This window comes from Sturnira hondurensis, unplaced genomic scaffold, assembly GCF_014824575.4.
Source record: "Sturnira hondurensis isolate 20B ecotype Veracruz unplaced genomic scaffold, ASM1482457v3 Scaffold0018728, whole genome shotgun sequence".
Lineage (NCBI taxonomy): Eukaryota > Metazoa > Chordata > Mammalia > Chiroptera > Phyllostomidae > Sturnira > Sturnira hondurensis.
The window spans coordinates 10,076,753-10,100,197 of NW_028091359.1; the positions used below are offsets into that span (position 1 = coordinate 10,076,753).

Here is a 23,445-nt window from a genome sequence, read left to right on the forward strand (position 1 = left end):
TCAGGGATTATTGAATCTCATTTGATAGGGCACCTGGAGCATAGAAAGAGGAAACTAAGTGGGAACAGTAATAGTTAGCTCTGTTCCAAAGAGGAGGGAAACTGCTGTCGACAGGGATGTGGGTTAACAGCTAAGTTCGGAATACTATCTCAGATGACTCAAATCCAAGAAACGTACCTCTTGTTCTCAGGTTTGTGAAAACACCAAGCAATTGCAATTTTGTAATGAGGAAGGTGGGATACTGTTACAATATCAAAGGTAGTTCTGGCCAGGCATACCAGCTCTGACCTGCTTCTGATGTGGTTTTGGGGACCAGTGGTGTTCAGCTTTCTGCTCTCAGACCTCCGCATTCCATCCTGGTCTCGCCCCTCTGATGAGCCCAGTCCCTGCAGGCCAGTGATGCCACCAGGGTCAGGGAAGATATGTTGGGATGGGCTGGCCTGAGGGGTAATGAGGTTCAAGGAGAGAGTTAGGGCCAGGGACATTCTTTTCTGTATACATAGTTTATACAGAGAAGTCAGTCATTTCACATTGTGATCTTTTCAAATCAAAACATCTGCCTCTCTCATCAGCATTGTGGCTATTTCAGATCAGCTGGGGCAAAGCTGCTGTTTTGTCCCAGCGATAAGCTTCCCGAGAAAACCACTGACATTCACAGGGCACCTCCTCTTTATTATACAGGGTTACCTGAGTCAATTCTCATCATTACTCTTTTCAAAGGGGTGGGGATCCAAGACGTAAAATAACTGGTCTGAATTCGCATTAAGTGGTAGGGATGAGATTCAAACGGAAATCGGTCTAACTGTGAAAATCAAATCTAAGTGATAAAAGTAAATGCTTATTTCATTTGTATTACATACATATTACCTCTGTGATGACTGGTTGTAATAAGAACCTGATGAGTCCTTCCTGGGACCCAGGTCATCAAAGCCTAAATTTGGTTCACCTTCAAGAGATGGTCTGTCCAAACTTGGGAATCGGGGCTACCCTGATCTAGAACCCTCTCCCTGACCTTGAAAACTTCCCTGTCAGCCATTGTTCTGGGATTTCCCTAATTTTTCACCAAGAAAATTCACAATTCAGTGTGAGAAGTTTATTTTTTTTTAAGTTTCGGATGTATACAGAGGTACAAAGTTAAAATGAAAACAGATGAGCTAAAATTGAACAAAGGCATGGATCATACAAAAACATGGGTCAGTGTGATCTTTCTGTTGGCATGACAATATGGCTCATAATTATTTTTAAAAAATAGGAAAAGACTCAAGTGTTTTTTATTTTGATGAGAAGATGAGGTCTTTCTGGCACTGTTTATTTTTAATCTCCTTGGATATTCTTTCACCACTTCTCCTCTCAGAAGATTGGGGTTAATGCTATTTATTAGTTAATGACAAACAACGTAACCTAACCCTTTGTATCTTCATGTGAAAGGAGACCTTCAAAGGCGTCTGGGTCGGCCACCTAAATACTCAGGAAATTCCTCCCTGTATTCTTCAAGTTGACCATCCAAATTCTGAGCAGAGAGTCCCAGTTTTCACTGGATCGTTAGAGATGCTAATAATAAAGTCGTTCTTCTGGATACAGATATTAAACGAACCCTGTAAGGTCCCTGGGCTGGAGCGCAGCCTCCAGACCACAAAGATGACAGAATGCGGATTCCTCAGCCTGAGGACGGTGACTCAGAGGCAGAATCAAAAGACCGTCATCTAAAGGCCCTGGGTTTCTGTGATGAGTGGACCTGTATTATAATTGTGAACAGGAGAGGAAGGGGCAGTGGCCGTAATTTGCCACTAAAACGTCTCGGCTATTAGAATGTTGATTGAAAAAGAAATGATTTGTACGTCTCACACAATTTTAGAGCACCGTGAATTTTGTTTTCTGTGTATGTCCCTTAGTCAATGGTATCTTTTTGTTAAATAAATCTCCCTCTCCATAAATCCCATCCACATTTGCTGGTTGCACCCTCCGTCCTCACACAGCTGGACGGACCCCTTTCTCGACTGCAGGAGGATACAGTTGAGAGTAGTGATCGACCTGGAGCGGTGTCATGTTTTACTCAGCTCACGGCCTGTCCAGATCACAGCACCAGAAAGATAGCCACTGCTCAGGAGGCTATATTGAGCTTCAAATGCATAAATGTATATTTTCTTTAGTATTTTCTCCTTCAGTTCTTTTTCCTAGGCCATCTTTAGTTCCACTTCACCATTATAGTGAATTCTCTTAAAAAGCAGGTCATCCAGAGTTGAACGTTATACTTTAGATAGGAAATATCCACGATTAAACAAACTTTTACCACTTGCCCTCAAAGTCCAGTGGATGAAAAACTGCTTTTGTGGAAACTTTGCCTGGGCTGCCTGGGACAGTTATACTTTTAAGCTCACTTGCTGCTCCTCCCATTCTCGCCGCTCATCTTTGCTGGTCTTCTGGGCCTGACACTGCTCCGTTTGTAGTCGAATAAATTGCCTCAGCTTCCCTGCTGCGGACTTCTCCCGTAAGTGGAGCGAAGGGCGTCCAACTCCACATGCAGGTCCCTCTGCTCCTGGTTTTGAGATGGGTCAATGCATAGAGCACCCAGGTGGCTCTAAAGTATCTCAGGGGCTCAGCCAGCATCTCTTGCAGCTAGTTCTTCTCTGAACTCAGGCCCCAGTCCTACGGACTGGGTTTCCTCTTTGTCCTGAGATCAATTTGCAAGACCCACCTCACCCTGGTTCTGGTTGCACCAGCTCTTCTTCTCATCAAGGCCTCGAACCATGAGATGATCCTCTTGTTGTCCTTTCCCCCCAACTTTCACTACTTGCGTAACCCCGGAAAAATCTACCAAACTAGTGAAGCTCCGGTTCCTCCTCCTTAAAATGAGGATGATGTTAATACTGGGGTCTCGGTATTTGGGGTAAAATTAAACACGTCCATGTATGTCAAGTGAGTGACAACTAGGCTGAGATTGCATCTGACCCTTATTCTCTCTCAGTCTAGAGCCCACACCCAGGGCCTGACGATTTTGGTCACGTGTCTTTGGTGTGGAATGCTTGCCTGCCTGAACAGCTAGCTGCATGCAGCCTGCTCTCCCTTCTGTCAAGCTCCCAGCTCTGTTTCCCTTCCTTCCTGTTCCGTGGCCTCTCACTCGGTGGCTGGTGAGCTGATTACCTAAAGCCCTATCACCTTTTCACCCTTCACTCTCCTCCTATAGCTTAACCGAACTTCTGCCCTCCACAGTCATACCTGCAGCTGCCTCTGCACACAGCAGATGCCCCGTGCCCGGTCAATCCTAAGTTCTTGGCCTTTGGCCTTAGGACCCTGGCGGGTATATTGCCTGTTAAGCCACAAATATTAGATCTGATTATTAGAAAGGCATTACTGTCTTCTTGTGCTCTAGGCCATTGGGGTGACTCTCTCAGGCCCCCGGGCCCACAGGCCACAGAGTGAAAAGCTACAGGTGGTGTACTCCACAACCAGCCGCTGGACCGGCCTCGGCACTGATCTCCAGTGTCCGGAGGCGGAAACACTCACAACGCCAGCTGCCCTCCATTGGCAGTGTTACCACTTAAGCAAATTCTAGACTCTCGGGTTAGTGTAGTTTTTACTCATGTGCAGTTTCTTTTAAATGAAGAGGGAAATGTGGGTTTTTTTTCCTATCCCAACCTTTGTTGTTTTGTATTCTTTCATGAGAGAGTCGATCAGGTGTGGCCATGAGCGGAGATGGCGTCAAGGCTGAGGAAAAAACAAGGTTGATTATACTCATAGGTTTTCGAGACAGGAGACGCAGCAGGCCATAGAAGACCACATGGGAAGACACCGGGGTGGCCAGGAGGCAGGTGGCAGGAATGAGGGGAAGGTCTAAGTCACGGCCTCTGTCCGGGTTTCCTCAGAAAAGGGAAGACAGGACAGGGCCTATAGTTTATAATTGGCTAGTGTGAATAACCTTGGCAGGCTTCGAGCTCTGGGAGTGGTCCCTAGTTGCTTGGTACCTGGCCCTGAGATGACTAAGGCAGAAGAATATAGCCTCCTTAGATACCCAGGCCAGACAGAGGAGGTAAGGCTCTGTACAGGAAAAGCATGCTCCAGGCGAGGTCCTTTGCTGTGTCTAAGAACTGGCCAGCCCTCTTAGAACAACACTGGGCAGTCTCTCCCCAGCCAGAGGAGCGACCAGAACCACCATTACTATTGTAGGAGAAGGCAGATTTCTGATCACGGTTGGCCAGTGTCCTTGAGGAGAGCAAGCCAGTTTTCTATTGCCCTCAGTAGAAATGGTCTTTGCCTAGTTGCACTGATTTTCTAAACAACCTGCCACATGTGTGGGGGAGATGTGGATTCTGTAATTCCCCTATCAGCAACCAGATTACACACACGCACACCCGCCCTCCTCTCCAGGGCTGAGCCTTTATGATTAAGACTAATCCTCCATAAGAGTCAGGTTTCTGGCTGCAGAAGGAATTAATGCCAAAGTAAGTGTGTACTTTGGATCCAAACAGTAGGAAGCTTTATCCTTGCTGATTTCCTCAGGATGCTCTGTGACATCATCCACACTACATTGTTTTTCCCTTTGTGTTTAGACACTTTGGCTCAATTCCAAAAAGTGTCCAAAGGCAACAAGCCTTCCCTCCAGGCCACCCATTGGCTGTGTAATCTTACAATAGGAAACATTCTTCTCCCTGAAAAGGCATCACCCAATCAGCTCTTTTTGAAAGTTCCTTTAGCCTATTTCCTTGCTGACACTTTTTTAGATTCTTAATGGTTCAATCAGGTGGGCTTTGGCTGGTGGACGGTCAGCTGTGCTTGTGCGCACTGGTGTGCACTTCAGGAGCTGGTCTTGTCAGTAGACTGGGAAGTCCTATCTCGATGAGGCGTGACAACAACCACAGATGCCAAAATATGGCCCTGCAATCCTGGCATTTGGAGTTACAGGAAGAGTCTGTAGTTTTAATTCTAGAATCTGGTTGGAGCCTTATCTACAAAAAAAATGTGCACATCCAAGAACATGACATTAACCTTTATGCACCATTTAAAATCTAGTCATAGAGATGTGGAATACAATCCTAGTTTTCACTTTCCAACTTGACGACATACAGTGAAGACTTCATTTCCCTAAAACTTAGTTTGTGAATGTACAGGACGTGAAAGATACACTAAAACCTACTTTTCAGGAGTGTTGTTTGGATTAGCGGTGAGTGACACAGCCCCGAGGCTCTGAAAGAAGAGGTCCTGCCGGACCGAGGGGCAGACACCACTGAAAGTGGAAGCTGGGGGCACACAGAGAAACCTTGATGAGCATCACGAATCGCCTGTGAGCTGGACCTCACGGCTGCACCACACTGAACTGCTGCTGACCCTTTTCGACTGCCCGGCCATCCCTGTTAAGATCGTTGAGATTCCGATAGTGCGTTCTGTTGCACTGACTGCATCTCCTTGGGTGAAGGGCCTGCAGAAATATGCCCCCAGTTGGGCAAGATCACAACCCCCCGTGTGGCAGTGCTTCTGCACAGAGTGTTCTTTGAGTTGAATGACAAGGCTGAAGGTCATGAGCGGCCCTGCTGGGGAGAGGCAGTGGAGACCGGCTTTGCTTGATGCACAGGCTCAGGCACTGTGTTTTCATGCCTCGCCAAACCCAGGACGAATCTGAGCGGAAGCTCTGGGTTGGTGGTGCGGGGGAGTGAGGAGTGGAGTCTTGCATTTTGGTTTTCACAGGGTTTGGGTGCCATTTAGCCAAATATGAATATGAATGATCATTACATCTCCTCTCTTATGTGTTTGTGGATATAGAAGAACTTGCATTGGAGATTCACAAACTGTTGAAAATCTGATCTGAGGATTCATTTCTAGTTTTTTTCAATGAAGCCACCCATTTATCTTTCTACAAGGAAGTTACATGAGATGTAGGAATTCAAATGCCAATAATATTTACATTTCTTAGCTAAAAAGCCAATATTTCTTCCTCTGGTCTGAAGCTCGAAGAATGGAAAAAGCTATTTTAGTTCACAGCATATTCTTTCCGTTAAGATTTAAAATTTCTGCAGTGTTGCCAAGGCTCATCTGTTAAATGAATTTTTCATAAATGTTATCTTCCCCATATGGGGGCAAAGTGGCATTTTGATTAAGTTGAAACAAAAGGTAACTTTATTGTCTTTTCTCTGCATCCCCTTCTCCAGTCAGTCTCAGATAAAAGAAGGCCAGGCTGGCTGCATTTATAATGGTTAGGAATTGCTTGTACTAAAATCAGTGGCTAAAAAATGTTGAATTTTAAAAATATATTAGAAAGCTTTCTCCATATTGCTATGTTCTTGGCCAGGAATGAATTTTGATTTGAATATGGGGAATCTATTTGTTCAAGCCAAGCACCACATTTCCATACACAGATTATCTGCTGGATGAATTAGCCCATGGGATTAAAAATAAAAACCCCTAAACTGCCTTTTGCTCAACTACCCAGAATGTTCCCCTTGATTACATCCTGCCTGTCTGACAGCTTGAATTCAGGGAACAGAAAATCATTTCAATAGCCTGCAATGCACGGAAATGGGGCATTCTTTCCAAAGCAAACGATTTACTCCAAGCCAAATGCAAATCGATTTCTGACTGCTTCCCTCTGTGGTTTGTCTGTGGCACCGTCTTCCACATTAGCCTAGAAGCTCAAGAATTAACCACAAAAGCAGAGCTGGAGGAGCACCTTTGCACTGTGGGGGAGGAACAAACTACCCTCAAGGCCTAATAATCAAACAGACAGGAGACAGGTTAGCAAAAGAGAATCAAAGTTAACACATACGTAGGTACAGGAGGCCTGTGGACAGGAGAGTCAGAGACCCCACCTGCAGGTGTTGTTCAGAGGCAGAAAGGGAACACGACATCCTCAGCTAGGGGTGAGGCCAGGTGGCTTGGGGCCTCCAAAGGGTCACTGCAGGATGATAAGTTTGTCCCGCCCTTCCAGTAGGTCAGCAGAGGTTATCTCTGATCATCTCTTGTTACAGGCAAGGCCCCCAATTTAAGTTCTTCTGTGTAGTTCAGGGAAGGACAGAAGTTTGTCTTGAGCCTGTGGCTCAAGTTGCCTTCAGCTCAAAACAAACTGCATACTGCAGAGGCATGCCTTGGGGTGATTTGTTCTGAACCCCGACAGCACCGTCAGTGCCAAGAAGGATCTCAAACATAACCCCCTTCCTTTGGGACCTACAACATCATGCCACTTTGACGTTATTCTGCCATGGAGCACGTGTGTGCTCTTGGCAGGCTGTCTCGATAGAATGTCTGTAGTATTCTTGGCAAGACTGAGCTCCCTGAGAGCAACGGTAGTCCTCATAATCCTCAGTAATGGTCCACGCGGTGCCTCGGGTGTATTTAAATGTGGGCTGAATTGAAGAGTGCACAAAAGCTGTTTCCATGCTCTTTTACAGGCATTGGCATATTTAGCTAAGTGATAGACTGTCTCACAGTGAAGGTGTAAACACCATACCACCAGGTTTAAGGGCAAAGTGTCATCTGCCCCACACTGAACTCCCCAGTGTCTATCCCAATGACCAGTCCAGCCCAAGAAATGCCAAGAACAGTGTCCCTTCTATTTTAAAGAGGAGTTTCACTAACTTGGGCCACCTCTGCTTATATAGGCATTCATAGGTGATGCAGTGAAACCCTGCAGCTCAGGTATGATGACTCATTCCTCCTGCAGAGCACTGTAATGGAAGCACAAGTGCGGGTGGTCGAGCAAGTATAGGAAATGAAATGTATGGAAACTCCTGAGTATTAAACGCACAAGTCCCATCCAGTTATAGTCTGCAGTCAAAGGCAATGGTTTAGTGCCAAGTGCCCTTGGACCGGCGCAGGCTAATAGAAAGCTGATCTCACCTGATAAGCAGTGCCCTGCTTAAGGTATTGTCTCCGTGGGCTGTCTGTCTGGATCTTCCTAGGGAGATCTTTTGTCCTGTATTTTGAGGCCTTCTCAATTTATCTGTATCCCCAAGGGAAAAGGAGAAATAAGATAACAGCCAAGAACAGTTGCCTTATTTTCCTCTGTAATAGAGCTGTCCCGAGTTTTTGTTTTGACAGCTCACACAGAAACTCAATCATTTAAAGGTTAAAGAAGTTGTAGACACTGTGCAGGGGGTTCCTGGTCTACTAGCAAATCACATCTGTGAGTTCAGTGATTCCCAGTGGATTGAACAGACTAATAAATAGACTCTCTGCAAACTGTCAGAGAGGACAGTTTGCAGGTAGTTCTCACGAAATGGAAAAGTCGCAAGATAGGGCTTAGTTTGCTGTTGGAATATCATAAATACCGAACTTGGAGAAGGTCAAAAGCCACACCACATATGCTTGCCATACATTACAGTGATTTTGGAATGGACAGTTTGATTCGAATCAAACTATATGGGAGCTACTAGAGGTCGGTCATAGGCAACCGACCGCTCTAGAGAGCGAAGTGCGTGACTAGTACAAAATGACTCTGTTCTTCATGGTCCCTGTGGTTTTCCTGGGCAGCTCTGTGGTGTCTCCCTGAAGGTAATGTCATGACAACCAGGGCTAGAAGGGTCTGGGAAATTGGCAATCAGTAATTCGTGGTGAAGAAAACTGGCAGATTCTCTCTCTCTCTCTCCCTCTTCCCTCGCTTGGATCTACATTTGAATGAACTGTCGTCATAGCTACGAGCATAGCAATTGCATGTGTATTAAACACAAGATAGGATGAGAGGGGGTTTGGAAACACAGCTTCATTTAACCCTCCCATGCAATCCTAGGGTCCGCATTTTTCAGATGGGCAATTGGAGGCTCAGAGAGATTAATTTATGCAGACGTGCAGTTAGTCTTACTAGTAATCAAGCAAGCATCTCAATTTAGGCTCATGTCTGTCTGACCCAGTGTCTCGATTCTGGAAACTTTAAAGCAGAAGACCTTCATGATATATAAGAATCGACTGGGTTGGGGCAGGCAGTCAGAATGCTTGGGGTGACATCCAAGGATCTGCAGGTGTAACATACCCCCCACCCCAAGATTTCAGAAGCAGGCTGTTAGTAGATTGCGCTCTGAAAAACACTAACATACTATACTGCTTATAGGGGTATCCAAATAAAGTTTTGAAGCTCATGACTATGACTTATTAAGAACTGGCTAGGGCCAGCTACTTAGGCAAGTGTACATCATGAATATCTAATTGCCCTCCTCAAATGTATCCATTTCAAAGAACCATTTCCTTGGGTCTTGAAAGTCTATTAACCCCCTGGTCAGTGTGGCTCGGTTGGTTGGAGCATCATTCTGTACACCAGAGGACTGAGGGGTGATTCCCCGTTAAGGCACATGTCAGGGTTGTGGGTTCAGTCCCAGTTGGGGTGCGTATGGGAGGCAACTGATCGATGTTTCTCTCTTACATCTCTCTCTCTCTCTCTTTCCCTTCTTCTTCCACTAAAATCAGCAAACATATTCTTAAAAAAATTAAAATCTATTAACATAGACCTTACAGCATCAATGTTGCAAAATAACACAATTTAAAACATTTTCTTCCCAAAGTTATCAAAAAATATTAAGATAAAAAAAAGATTCCTAAAACAGACTTTGGTGTACCAAGTCAAGAAAGGACGGTATTAACAGTTTAATGTGTTTGGGACAGGGAAGGGAGGAGGGGGCGCTGAGGGGGGAGAGCTGCATGTGATGCCTGGTTAATTTTAACCCTGCTCTGTGGGCTCCGATCTGTTCCCAGCTGCTTTCGTGATTTCTCCAATTGGTCTCCAGTGGCCACATCTGACCCTGCTCCCTCTAACCCCCCTTCCTTGTTTTAAATGAGATCTGGTTTTACTTAGATGAATTAAATGTCACTATATTTGTTTCTGTGAATTGTTCCAGCAAAAATTACAGCATCCATGTCTGACTTGAAACGTCTGTAAGACTGTCTGCCTCTCTGGGCTATTTATAGTTGCCTTTTAAATGCTCTAATAAATGCTCTTCGATGGCTATTGGGTTGCTTTTCCTTTATGCAGCCAGAGAATCAGTCCGCTTCAACAGCCGTGGCTGAAAATACCTGTTTTTTCTTTTTTGGAAAAGTAATGCATGTTCATTGTAAAATTTCAGAAAACATAAATAGGCAAACAGAAAATAAAAGGAGGAGAAAAATGATCAGGCCAAAGAGAGAAGGCCACAATTGACATTTTCTATGTCACTGTGTCTTTTCTCCATGCTTAAACATATTAAAACTTAAAAATGTATATTGTGCATGCTGTTATATAGTCCCATTTTGTTTTTCCATCGAACAGCGTTTTTGTTTTTCCTGTCATTTTTTTACTTTATTGCTTTTAGTGACTTCATTAAAAGTACTGAGTAGTGACATGAAACAATTGCACATGTATTGATAGCTAGGCCACAGCCAGTATTTGCTACTACAAATAGCCCTACAAATTAGCCATGGCTCCGTGCTCATCTGTGACCATTTCCTCAGGGCGAATTGCACAGACAAGAAGTGGTGGATCCGAGGCTGTACCCAATTCATGGACCGTTTTCACAAAGAACCAACTCACCTCCAGAAGTAGTTCAAATTAAATTGATGTGTATCGTAGTTGACTGAATCTTTAAAATAAAAGTATGACAACCTGCAGTAGTATAAGGAGAACCCCATTTCCCATAATTTAATCACTGCTTTAACAAATTTTATGAAACACTTTTTAGTGCTAAGCACTTTTTTTCAGATTTCCAGAGAGTTCTGCAGCAGAGTTACAAGCAGTTTTCTGTAATAAATAAATGAATAAAAGCTACATATGAACGGGCTGCTTGGACAGGGCGAGGTGCGGTAACTGGAAGGACTGGGAACTGGTGTTTGAATGACTGTGTTTGACAAAGCACAGGTGTTTTGACAGTTCCAGCAGTGCTCATGCTCTTAGTAGGACTGAAGTCCCCTGAAAGTATTGAACTGCTCCGTCTGTATTGTCTGATGACTCATTCATTCGTTCCTTTGAAGTATAATCAACGAGTGCCTACCTGCCACACACGTCTATAGCTGGTGGGGACACAGAGGTAAATAAGACCAGGGGACTTTGTGTCATGGAGCTTACAATCTGGTCCATGGGCAATCCAGCCAAAAAATAAGCAATTCAGTCGGTAGTGGTAAGTGTTTTAAAATGAATAAAGCACGTTGCCCTAACCAGTGTGGCTCAGCGGGTTGGGCATCGTTCCGGGAAGGGAAAGGTTGCTGGTTTGATTCCCGGTCAGGGCACATGCCTGGGTTGCAGGCCAGCTGCCTGGTTGGGGCACGTGTGAGAGGTAACTGAACAATGTTTCTTCTACACATTGACGTTTCTTTCTTTCTCTCTCCCCTTCCATCTCTCTAAAAAAAAAAAGAAATAAAATCTTCTAAAAAATGAATAAAACATGTTAATGAGACCTAAAACTATGGCGTGCAAGGTTTTAGTTTACATCCTCATCAGTCATGCCCTCTTTTAAAAGATGACATGAAAGAAAGTACTTCAGTGATAATAAGAAGCTTTGCAGATAGAAAATGCAAAGGACCTGGGGCAAGAACCTCCTTATATGTTAGAGTGGAATGTAGCAAACTCTCTCTCTCAAGATGCAGATAGTGAACGTGCTGGGCTTTGTGGATCCCATAGTCTCTGTGCAGTTCCTCAAGTCTGCAGTGTAGCTGGACAGTGAGTGGCCGTAGGCAGTAGATACACAGTGGTCTGCGTGTGTTCCAATGACATTTACTTACAAAAACAGCCGGCCAGATTTGGCCCTTGGGCTATAGTTTTCTGACCCCTGTGTTGGTGGAAAAGGCAGATACAGTGAACAGTGAAAATAGCAGGAGATGACTTCCAGAGATGGGCAGAGGTCAGATGCATGCGATCTGTATAAAATATAGATCATGCAATTCACTCTAACTGCAGTGGGAAGATACTGGGTGTTTTAAGCAGGGGAGCAACGTAGTTTGATTTTATTTTTTAAAACAATAGATTCAAGTACAGCAGGGGCAGAAAGAGCTCTTTCGGGAAGCCATGGTCCTTTGAAGACCTGGTCCACTGAAGCCGTGGGGGTTCTAACTGTGATGATGCCTGATGGGAATGAAGCTCAACCACCAGGGCTTGCTCCGAGTTCTCGCGATAGGAGTAAAGGAGAATGATGAGACCATACTCATCCATATTAAACTGAACTTTAACTTCATTTTCTCTGTTTCAAGCAAAAAAAAACCACCAAAAAACAAACCACTAGCCTTTGTTAACACACGCAGAAGAAAATATTATTGAAAAGATACCAGGTAGCTTATAGCCTCAAAGGAAGTATGAAGAGAAAGAACCTGATTTGAGCACAGATAAGAGGCAAAGCAAAATTTTATCTAAGGACTGTCTCTCTAGGAGCTGTAACTTGTATCCTTCTTGGGGGAGACTTAGCTGTACCACTGCACCACTGGCCTCTTGAGTCCTTGTAGGTGCATGGAATGATAGGGTCCAGAACTCAGTGCCACGTCCTCAAGAGGCAAAGCCTTGTTTCTGAAGTTCTTATTGGCCACTCTAAGCTCACGTGACCCTGCTCCAGATGCAGGGTGAAGAAACACTGTAGTTACAGGAGGCTTCTGCCACCTCCACTGGCATCATCCTAATCCCAGCCATTATCACCTCTTACCTGGTCACTGAAATACCTTCCTGGATTATCTATCTCTACCAAGCCTGCTTTAAATTTCTCCAGCCAACTTCCCACTGGACAGTCGGAGTGATCTTTTAAAAATGCAAAGCATATCATGCTGTGCCCTTGGTTAGGATCCTCCCATTGCTTTCCCTGTTCTTGGGAGAGAGACCCAAGTCTGTAACTCTTCCTGTAGGTCCTTTGCGTTCTGCCTTTATCTCCTTTTCCAGGTTTGGCTCCCCCACGCCCACCCTCTGCCTCAGTTTCAGATCTTTGGAAAACATTCTCTGCCTCTGTGAGTCACAGAGCCTTTGCAAGCGCTGTTCCCCTGCCTGGGAAACCTTTTCCTTCTTATTTAATTAAGTCCTATCAGTCTTACAGGCTGTGGCTCGGACATCCATCTCTCCCAGACTAGGCAGAAACAGAACAGAAGCATTTATTCAAATTGAGACTTAAAGGAAGACTACGCATAATGAGAGCTCTCGGGGTGCCAGCCTTTGTACTCTTTTATATTATTCATTTATTCCTCACAGAAAGCTTCTAAGATGTCAACTATTGCCCCTATGTTTTAAATAAATACAGAGAAGCTTAAAGATATTGCTAGGATGCTGATACTGTACAGCTAAGATCCGAGGTTTTGATTTCCGCATTCCGACCCTTTAATCATGGGACTATAGGACCAGGTGGGGTCTGGCCTGCTCCTCAGGGTAGTAGGAGGCTTATGTACATTTCAGGTTAAAATAATCACTCTGGATTAAAGTGGCAAGAAAGGAGTTAGAAGGCTGTTCTATGTAAACCAGGGAAAACCAGGTTTTCACCTGATCAGGAGAGGCTGAATTCAGTGATAAAATGCAGATGAGTTCCTGTAATGATAGGTTCTTGGGAGAACCAGGCCTTAAAATTAGCTTAGAACAAAGGACGGAGCAGCCAAATCACACCTATAAATAGCGAGCGCCTTAACAACCAGCTAGTGACTGTGCCTCCCACAAACAAACAGGACAGAGAACCAGGCCAGGGCTGAGTGTTCACCCAAGGCTGGAGCCAAGAAAAGTGGAGGCTGGGCTTGACGGTCTCGGGTCCTGGGCCGAACTTCCCCTGACCGCCTGTGTTAGGTGGCACCCTCATCCCCGCTCCGGCCCTTGTCCACATCACTACGTCATTCAGGAGAAACCTCGGCCCTTGCTGTGAGCAGCCATGATCTCATTTTAGTGTTTTCATGTGGATTGGTGTCCAACTCTCCAATGCAAATTCCATCCAGGTGGGACTCTGCTCACTGAATCCTAAAGACAGGTGGGCCTGGCACACAACAGAAGCTCCATTTTTAAACATGAACAAAAACCAAACAAGTAAACAATCAGTCATAAATTCTCCACTGGATGATTTTTAGAAGCCTTCAGGGAGGGGAGGGGGAGTGCTTTCCTTACACAACAAAGGGAAATTGAGCTCTGGTCTCTTAAAGGGACCTGAGGTCTCTTAAAGGGACCTGAGGTCTCATGGCAGTTAGCTTCTTCCCCAGCCCAGATTCAGCGCCAGGTAAATGCTCGGCAGCTGGGGCTGGCGTGCTTCCAAGACAGATGGGCAGGCTGATTTTCAAGATAAGAGAAACCTTCAGAGCCATCTTAGTACAACATGCACATAGCTTTTAAGACAAAGAATAAGCACAATGATGTGGACGTAAGAAATGTTCAAACGTTTTTATGAGTTTATTTGAGCCAAACTGATGATGTAGGCAGGGGAGCCAGATTCAAACGCTCCAGAGAATAACAACAGTATGCAGCTTCTTTTCTTCATTTGAAATTAAGGAGGGAATTTACATGGAAGTGGGAGAAAGCAAGGCAGACATTAGGTTACAGGATGGTTAACAGTTAACAAGATCACGTACACTTTTTAGGGTTCATACCCCCTCCCAGGGCCATTACTTCTGGCACTGCACAGGTGTGTTAACCCAGATGCACAAGAACAGTAGACAGGGCTGGCTTACGGCAAAGATAGACCTTTTACCAAAACATTTTGGGCCCAGCACATGACTGCTCACCATGACCTGCCCAGTTAGGAATTTATGATCAGATGGCCCTGTGATGTTACTTTCTATAGGTCCATTTTTCCACCCACAATAATTACCTTGTGAATTTCTTTAACTTCTCAAATCTGCCAAGTGTCAGTCTTGCTCCTTTTGGGCTGGGTGCTCAGAGTAAATAGCAATACAATTATTAGTATTTCTGCAGTAAAATTCTCAAACTAAGTTGAAAGCGTATGTGTGTGCAGGGCATGCCTGCATGCTGGGAACAAGGAATAGGGGATCTCTTACTTGTTAACAACTGTGAAAAGGAAAGGAAAATGGCCCCATCCCTGGGGGTTAGGGGAAGGGGTGGAAGGACAGAGAAGTAGCCCGGTGGCTTAGTGGCAGGAAACAGGGATGCCACCCCTGAACTTAAACAAAAATATCTATTTGACACCACGCAGTTTCTGCCTTGCTGTCATGCAAGTGGAAAGCTCTTTGAGAGGGTTTAAACAGACGCTGTGATATTTTACAGAGGGGGAAACTGAGTCCTCATGGGACCCTCATTTGAGGAATATTTACTGAGTAACGACTACACACTCAGCACATCAAGAGATGGCTTCCCACTGGGTTTCTTTTTCAGCCTCCCAGCACCTCAGCGTTGTAGGTGTCATCCCCGTTTCATGGAGGAAGGCACTGAGGAGCAGGGACAAGCCACCTGACACAGGAGCTGCTCAGGAGCGTGAGGACCCACCCAGACCTGGAGTCTGCTTCCCAATGCTTGGGTTCTGTACAAAACAAAAACAACAACAAAAAAATCATTTCATTTTAGACTATTTCTTATTAAGGTCACTTAATGTCTGAATGAGAACAATTTAGTGTCATAACTCACGTTACTTTGGTACTATGTCGACATCTGGAAAATGAAGAAACATCAGCGCAGCCTCCATATTTCTCCTCCTTTATAAAACAGTGTTGTCATTTGGGGTGAGGCAGGGTTCACGACTGGGATGGAGCTATTACTTCAGGAACAGCTGGCTCCTAAAAGGGTCTCCAGATAAAGTTCCTAGCAACTTAGGGCCTCTGCGTCCCCTCCCCAGCACCAGCTGCCAGTCCAGTTGTTCGCTCGTAACGTAGTACACGTCCCTCCTTACCATTAAGTGGCATGAAACTTTCTGAAGTTGACTGAGAAGGAGAAATGATCAGGTCGTATCAGGAAAAAGGTAAAATCCAAGCCTGCTCTGGGGATGACAGTAGCTGGGAAGGACGCATGAGAACTCCATGGGTTCCTCTGCCAAGGAGAGACTGCGTGCATTTCGGGAGACTGAGAGTACTCGGAGAAGGCCGGACAGCAGGCACGGGGTGAGGTGGGTGTTCTCGGCCGAGTGGCGGGCTCCACCCAAGTGTGTCTGAAGGTCTCTGGAGGATTCCAGAGATAAGGCTCTAGTATAATTCCAAGGCAACAAGCGGTGGGACCAGTTTTGCGTAAAATAACCTAACTTGTTTGGATTCTGTTGCATCTCATTAACACCCCCTTTTCCCCCCACTCAGCGACCAGAGCCCACCCCTTTATGCCACCTGGCCATGCCTTCTTTCTGACCCTCAAGTGCCCCTCCCCACGTACTACAAAGCTTCACCCAGCCTGTTCTCAAGGACAGTGACCTGCGCATGGATTTAGGCCATCTTTTCTGCTCTCTACCCCATCAACTCTCACTTCCCCTTACAATTTATCTGACCTAATAGTCGGCAGGCAAGTAACTTGACTACAAGTGATGACTTCACATAAGTCATTTGCATTATAAAAGATACTGGTTAATCTGGAAGGCTGTTGGCATTCATAAAATGAATTTACCAAAGATACTTGAGGCCATTTTTGGTGGTTACTATGATGGTATTTATATTAAGTAGGTCTAGAGACAAGATCAAATTTTATTATCAAAGTGACAGAGGATGATAGAGTCTTAACTTTTACGTTGTGCCCTCAGCAGGCTAATGAAAAGCTTAAGCTTGAAGAATTATCCACACAAGTAGTCTGCTTGGTAAGTAGCTGAATTTGAGAAACTGGGGCAAAATGGCAGAGACATTGCTTTCAAACTGGTGAGTGCAACGGAGGCCCTTTTGTGCGTCGAGAGTCGGAGACAGATCCATGGGGCGTTACTGTTTTGGTGAAAATGCCCCCTGTCATGTGTATAGCATATTTGAAATGTACTGAATCAGTAAAGGCTTCTCCTTGAAGTCATACAAAGATCTAGGAAACTGAGGACACATTTCCAATCTCACCAGTCAAAGTACATTAAGGGATTTTTTTTAAATGTCTGAACTTAATAGAAGGAAGAACTTCTGAGTAAAGTCACTGTCAGGATGGGCTTGACAGTCCCCTTTAAGTTCCTCTGTCCCCATGGGCAGCAGTGAATGAGGTCATGTTGCTGAAGCGCTTCCTAAGTGTCTTTGCAAATCATCTTGAGCTTCCGTGGCCTTCCAGGAACCCCCAGCCTCCTGACTGCGCTCTGTCTCTTGCCCCGGCCTCACGGAGAAAAGAACTCCATGTCACAGCCAAGAAATTGCAGTCCTTTTTCTACCTTTGCCATTAATCACCCGGAGAAACAGTTTGAACCTGGTGCAGAAGGGGGGCCTTACCCGATTTAGCACTTACTTTTGAACTTTAAACTCCACAATTTGGAAATCACAGTGATCAAACTTCCATTTTTTAAAAAGAATTTTACAACCAATGCAACAGCCACCCTGTTTCTGGAGAGCGAGGAGCACAAAATGCAGAAAAGAAATGGAGCAGTGAGAATGTCGCAAGCGCTTTACCATGATGCAATGGATGGTGACAAGGTGATTATGGAAGCTTTAAGGAACTTTGAAAGCCAGTTTTAATCCTAAGAAACACAAATATTATAGACTGCCAATCAATCAACAAGTCTTATCTGCTACTATTTAATGGAAAACAATTGGCTGCCTGTTCTAATGAATGTGATATATGAAACAGATCAGTACATCGTCATTTTGTCCAGCCATTTTGGCAAAAGGGCCTCCAGAAACAACTTCTCTCTTTAGGCAGCCTGAAAAATGGTTAAGACTGATGAAAATTATTTGCTTTTAATCTCCCATTTAGCTTCAAAATGGCAGCCTTTTTGAAAAGGCATCCTTTATATGGTTGGAAAAGCTAAGAATAGATGAATAAAGTGCAGGCACCTAACCAAAATCTCAAAACTGCTCTCTGGAAAGGGAAGAGGAACGACCCCAGGAATGAACCGCAACAGCGGACGTGGTCCATCTGGGGCAGAATTCTCACAGCCGAAACTTGTATCCTTGAAGTTGTTACGTGATTCAGAAACTTTCCACATCCTCAAATTTGCTCACTTGTTGCTTGTCTTAATCTTCAGATTCATTTGCCAATTAGCACACGAATGCAGGTGTGTTTAAACTGGCTTATTTATAAAAGTTGTTGGCACCGCCGGAATTGAAAATGATGCCAACCAAATGCCATTTCAAATAAAAATCGTTTTTCTGTTGGCAGCAGGAAAGATCACAGTCACACAGTAGCTCTTGATTTATGAACTGTGCTTTTCTCGTTCTCGCACTCCCACGGTCAGCGCAGGTCCCTTTAAGGAACCGGGTTGGAAGCGTTCAGTAAGAAAACAATCCTATCTCCAAATGCGCTTGGGAGTTTCAAATCATATGGGTCTCTGATTATAATTGGCTCCATTCTCCTGCCCCCAACGACCAGGTGAGAGAGTGGAGACAGGAAATCAGCCTGGAGCCCACAGGGGATGCTGTATGTGGTGGACAAAGTTGGTGGAAATATCTGCTTCTCAACATTCCAGTAGGCATTTGCTCAGCCTTGGGTCACGTCCTGAATTTATATGATTGTCACCCCAAAACACGATGAAGGGCTGACAGAGGAGAGGGCAACTACTCAAAAGCAGATCTGGAGGAGGGTGGGCGACCTGGCCCCGGCAGGGAGCTGGAGAGAAACTCCTCCGTGCCCTGTGGGATTTTCTGGCCGAGTGTCCATCCTCACACAGTGGTCCACCAAACAAAGTGTTGATTGTAACGTGGGCCTGATCCCTGGAGAGGAGGAAAAACGATGCCTCTGACTGGAGGGAAGTTAACTGTTTCCTCTCTTTTGCAGCTAGAAGGCAGGCTGGATAAGTGTTTAGTGATCAATTTCCTTGGTTAGTTTCAAGTGGGGGGGCGGGGGGCATCTCAACGGTCAGGAATAGTAATTACTGGATTTCATCGTCCAGTGCTGCAGAGTCGCAGATCCTCTGAAGTGTCACGTTCTTCTCATACTCCCTCCCCTCACCCAGCGCAGGTAGACCGTGTGGAAAACATACTCGAATAATGACAGAACCATTAATACTGGGCTGCAGTGAATTCTTAATTTTGCATAGAAGTAACTAAAGATCGTTTAGAACTGATTTTTAAAAACTTGCTCTCAGACTTGAGACTAGACCATGAAATGCTAAAGGCATTAAGAACTGTGTGTTCTGCCTTAATTTTTTTTAAAGACTGAATTTGGAGGGACAAAGATGGCTTTGCCTTGGGATGGCTGCGGAAACATCAGGGACATAACTGAAAAGCAGGAGGGAGGGGTCCATTGGAAGTGTGCTCCCTTTAAGAGGGCAATAAGATTAGCAAGTTTGGCAAATTGTGGAGCTTCTATTCAGAAGGACAGAGAAGAGCTTCCAGTGCCAAAAAAAAAAAAAAAAGAAAGAAAGAAAAGATGGATGTTATGAGACAAAGGCACAAGCAATTTTACACCTTACTGAGCCTAACTGGGAGTGGTTTTAACTCCTCTGGGGTTAAGAAAGAGATTTTTTTCCTCTCAAGACTAAAGGTAGAGCTGGGGTAAAGGAGTTGAATCTGAAATAGTGATCCAGTCGGCTCTGCTCAGCCCTGGGACGTACACAAGGAAGAAGGATTTCCGTGGAGGAGAGAGGAAGAGGCAGGTGCTAAAGGTGAGGCGTTAGAGCACCCCGTGTGTAGGTTACATTTCCACACGAGGACAGAAACTCTGCAATGCCTCCTTCTTTTAAGGGAAATCATTTTATTTAAACAGAAAGGTTATAAGACTGCTAGATAAATATCTGAATTCTATTCTGCCTTTTTATATTATATTTTTTGTTTGTTTTATAAATGCTCTCATGCCAGAAGAGTCTACAAAAAAAAAGGTAATTTTTTAAGATCAGTTCAGAAACAGTAGTGATGCTTCATTTGGGATAATCATAGTGTTTACTCAAGCCTCATGCATTTATAAAAATGTTATTTTCCCTAATTCATATTTTGTTCCCATAATGACTGCGTTGAACCCTCAGCTGAAATGAGTAATCAATACCCAGAGCCTCTGTCATTCCAATGAAGTCAGCTATTTCAAATGGCATAAAATTGCTTCACAATCGGCAAATTGCTATTAATATGGAAATGAAAGCCAGAGTTAAAGTGAGTTTAATTTTCTTCCCCCCCCCCCCCCCCAGGTTTTAACTGGAAACCCAAACCAACAGACAGCAAGGCGCAGAGACCTATTTCGGTTACCGGAGTCAGCTGGATGCCCGCGGGGCGCAGGCAAGAATGAGCTACTACGGCAGCAGCTACCCGATCGTGAACGTGGACCCCAAATACCCGGGGTACCCCCCAGAGCACCTCATCGCGGAGAAGCGGCGAGCGCGCAGACGCCTGTTGCACAAGGACGGCAGCTGCAACGTGTACTTCAAGCACATTTTCGGAGAGTGGGGGAGCTACGTGGTGGACATTTTCACCACCCTCGTGGATACCAAGTGGCGCCACATGTTCGTGATATTCTCCTTGTCCTACATTCTCTCCTGGCTGATATTTGGCTCGATCTTTTGGCTCATAGCCTTTCATCACGGAGACCTGCTGAACAATCCAGACATCACACCTTGCGTCGACAACGTCCATTCTTTCACCGGGGCCTTTCTGTTCTCCCTGGAGACCCAAACCACCATCGGCTACGGGAACCGCTGCGTCACGGAGGAGTGCTCGGTGGCCGTGCTCATGGTGATCCTGCAGTCCATCCTCGGCTGCATCATCAACACCTTCATCATCGGGGCCGCGCTGGCCAAGATGGCAACGGCGCGCAAGCGAGCCCAGACCATCCGCTTCAGCTACTTCGCGCTCGTGGGCATGAGGGACGGGAAGCTCTGCCTCATGTGGCGCATCGGGGACTTCCGACCCAACCACGTGGTGGAGGGCACCGTCCGCGCCCAGCTCCTCCGCTACTCGGAAGACAGCGAAGGGCGCATGACCATGGCGTTCAAGGACCTGAAGCTGGTCAACGACCAGATCATCCTCGTCACGCCCGTGACCATCGTTCATGAAATTGACCACGAGAGCCCTCTGTATGCCCTTGACCGGAAAGCAGTGGCCAGAGATAACTTCGAGATTTTGGTGACATTTATCTACACCGGGGACTCCACGGGGACTTCCCACCAATCCAGGAGTTCCTACGTTCCCCGGGAAATTCTCTGGGGCCACAGGTTCAACGACGTCCTGGAAGTGAAGAGGAAGTACTACAAAGTGAACTGCTTACAGTTCGAGGGCAGCGCGGAGGTCTACGCGCCCTTTTGCAGTGCCAAACAGCTGGACTGGAAAGACCAGCAGCTCCACGACATGGAAAAGGCCCCCCCAGTCCGAGGGTCTGGCGGCGTGTCCGAATCCAAGGTCAGGAGAAGGTCATTCAGTGCAGTTGCCATTGTCAACAGCTGTGAGGGCCCAGAGGAGACCACCGCTTGTGCCATGGATGAGTGTAAGGAAGCACCTTATCAGAAAGCTCTCCTGACTTTGAACAGAATCTCTGTAGAATCCCAAATGTAGTCACACGCTGTAATTGCACTTAATCGTCTTACTATCTAGTCATTACCTTAAGGCAAGTTTTAGTTATAAAAAGGGCCATAAAAGAATGTTGCGGTTCTGTTTGATGCTGATGGGGAGTCAGAAGAACAGGTAAAACTGGATGAAAGATAATCTAAAAATTACATAGGACCCATCATTTACACTTTCCTTTTTTTTTTTTTTTGCTGGCAAATTTTGTATTAGGGTTGCCACTAGTACGATTCATGAGAGTCTGATTGACTCATGAATTTCACCTCCTTTTATTATTCCATAGACCTGCATCTTGAATTGCAGGTGTAATATTCAATAATGGGGAGGAAAGGTAGGATGCTAGAATACATAAAAAACAGAATAGGCAATCAGCATCAATAATTTTAATGTATCAAAATTGGCAGTGTAATGAGTGGCTTCCTATAAAGAAATCATATCATCTAACCAAGATGGTATCATCCAAATCCATGCAACGCATGCATTTAGTAGGTTGTGCTGTTGAGATGTTGAAGTGGGACATCGATTTTTCCGTCTGAGTCCCTCTGTGTGCCCTCATGGTGCCTTGGCATCAGCAGGAAGAGTTAGTGACTGTGGGAAATAGACAGTGCCACCCATTCGGATGGCTTGTGCACAGCCACTTGCCCAGGTCGTGGTCAGCGAGTGCCAGGAGCCGTTTTCCCTCCAGCCCAGGAGGCAGAAGAAAAGGTGGTGGTACTACTTAGAGCAGGATTTCTCTCAGGGGCCTTGGTCAGCCCCAACCAGGAAGGGCAGAAATAAGGCCCCCCCGCCCTTGGTAGGGTTTCTGACAGCGGGCACTTTATGCCCACCTCCCGCCTTCCCCAAGGACAAGGTGAGGGAACAGGATGGTGGAGATGGGGCAGGGAGGGGGCAGCAGCCAGGAACATCCTGGGACCCCCTCGGGGAGAAAGGCACGCACTGTCCTAAAGTGCAGCAGTTTGAACTGGCTCCCTGAGGGATGGAGCCTTTGTTTTCTCAGCGGGTCGGGGGAGGCGAGGGGAAAGGTATGTATTTGCACCTTGAAGCGGGTGTGATGCTGCTTGTCTTGGTCACTTTACAAAACACAAATACCTTGACCTGTGGATTTTAAGAAATTTTTCTATGGAATTTAGAACAATCATTTAAATGGAAGATTTTATAAAATATAATTAGAAGAATTTAATGCACATTATTAAATGGAGAAGCTGAGAATTATCAAATTGCTTAAATTTGAAGACACGGGGCACCTGTCTGTATTTCATTTCCATGTTAGAAGATGCTAATCATGAGTACTTTAAATGTAGATTCAGTCACCTCTGATGAGGAGTCACTTTGCTTTGTAAGTTGGAGTTATTAGCTACATTCAGAATCATCTGTATGTTTTAACATTGTTGTTGAGTTGGCAATCAATATATGCCATAGATTTTATTTATTTTATTTAAATACATAAACACACCTAGTTCAGGCTTTTTGAAATCTTCCTCTCTCTTTCTGTCTAAATTAAAGCACACAAGTACATTGAACTAAGTTACATACTCCAAGATGACCAATACTAGTAAATACATAGGTATGTGAAATGTTTTTCTCTTTTTTCCTTTTTTTCCTTCCTCTTCTCTTCCTCCCTTCCTTCCTTCCCCTCATTCTTTCTTTTGCCTGTGAGCAACAAAGTTACTTTGTAACTGAACACGTGCAACTTTTTTATTTCTGTTTTTTCACGGATGAGAGATTTGTTCAGGCCACAAGCTGCAAAACTGTCTTGAAGCTTAATGTNTTCTGGCTTTTTGAAATCTTCCTCTCTCTTTCTGTCTAAATTAAAGCACACAAGTACATTGAACTAAATTACATACTCCAAGATGACCAATACTAGTAAATACATAGGTATGTGAAATGTTTTTCTCTTTTTTCCTTTTTTTCCTTCCTCTTCTCTTCCTCCCTTCCTTCCTTCCCCTCATTCTTTCTTTTGCCTGTGAGCAACAAAGTTACTTTGTAACTGAACACGTGCAACTTTTTTATTTCTGTTTTTTCACG

At 45.0% G+C, this 23,445-nt stretch overlaps 1 protein-coding gene across 2 annotated transcripts in view; it reads left to right on the plus strand.

Moving 5' to 3' along the window:
* Nucleotides 1-23,186, plus strand: part of KCNJ16 (potassium inwardly rectifying channel subfamily J member 16) — a 48,416-nt gene extending 25,230 nt beyond the window's left edge. For both annotated transcript variants that reach the window (XM_037070078.1, XM_037070079.1), the window contains exon 2: nucleotides 20,055-23,186. In XM_037070078.1, the coding sequence (XP_036925973.1) occupies nucleotides 20,149-21,411 (1,263 nt within the window). In that variant the 5' untranslated portion in view covers nucleotides 20,055-20,148 and the 3' untranslated portion in view covers nucleotides 21,412-23,186. The remainder of the gene's footprint in view (nucleotides 1-20,054) is intronic.
* The last annotated feature ends 259 nt before the right edge of the window (nucleotides 23,187-23,445 follow it).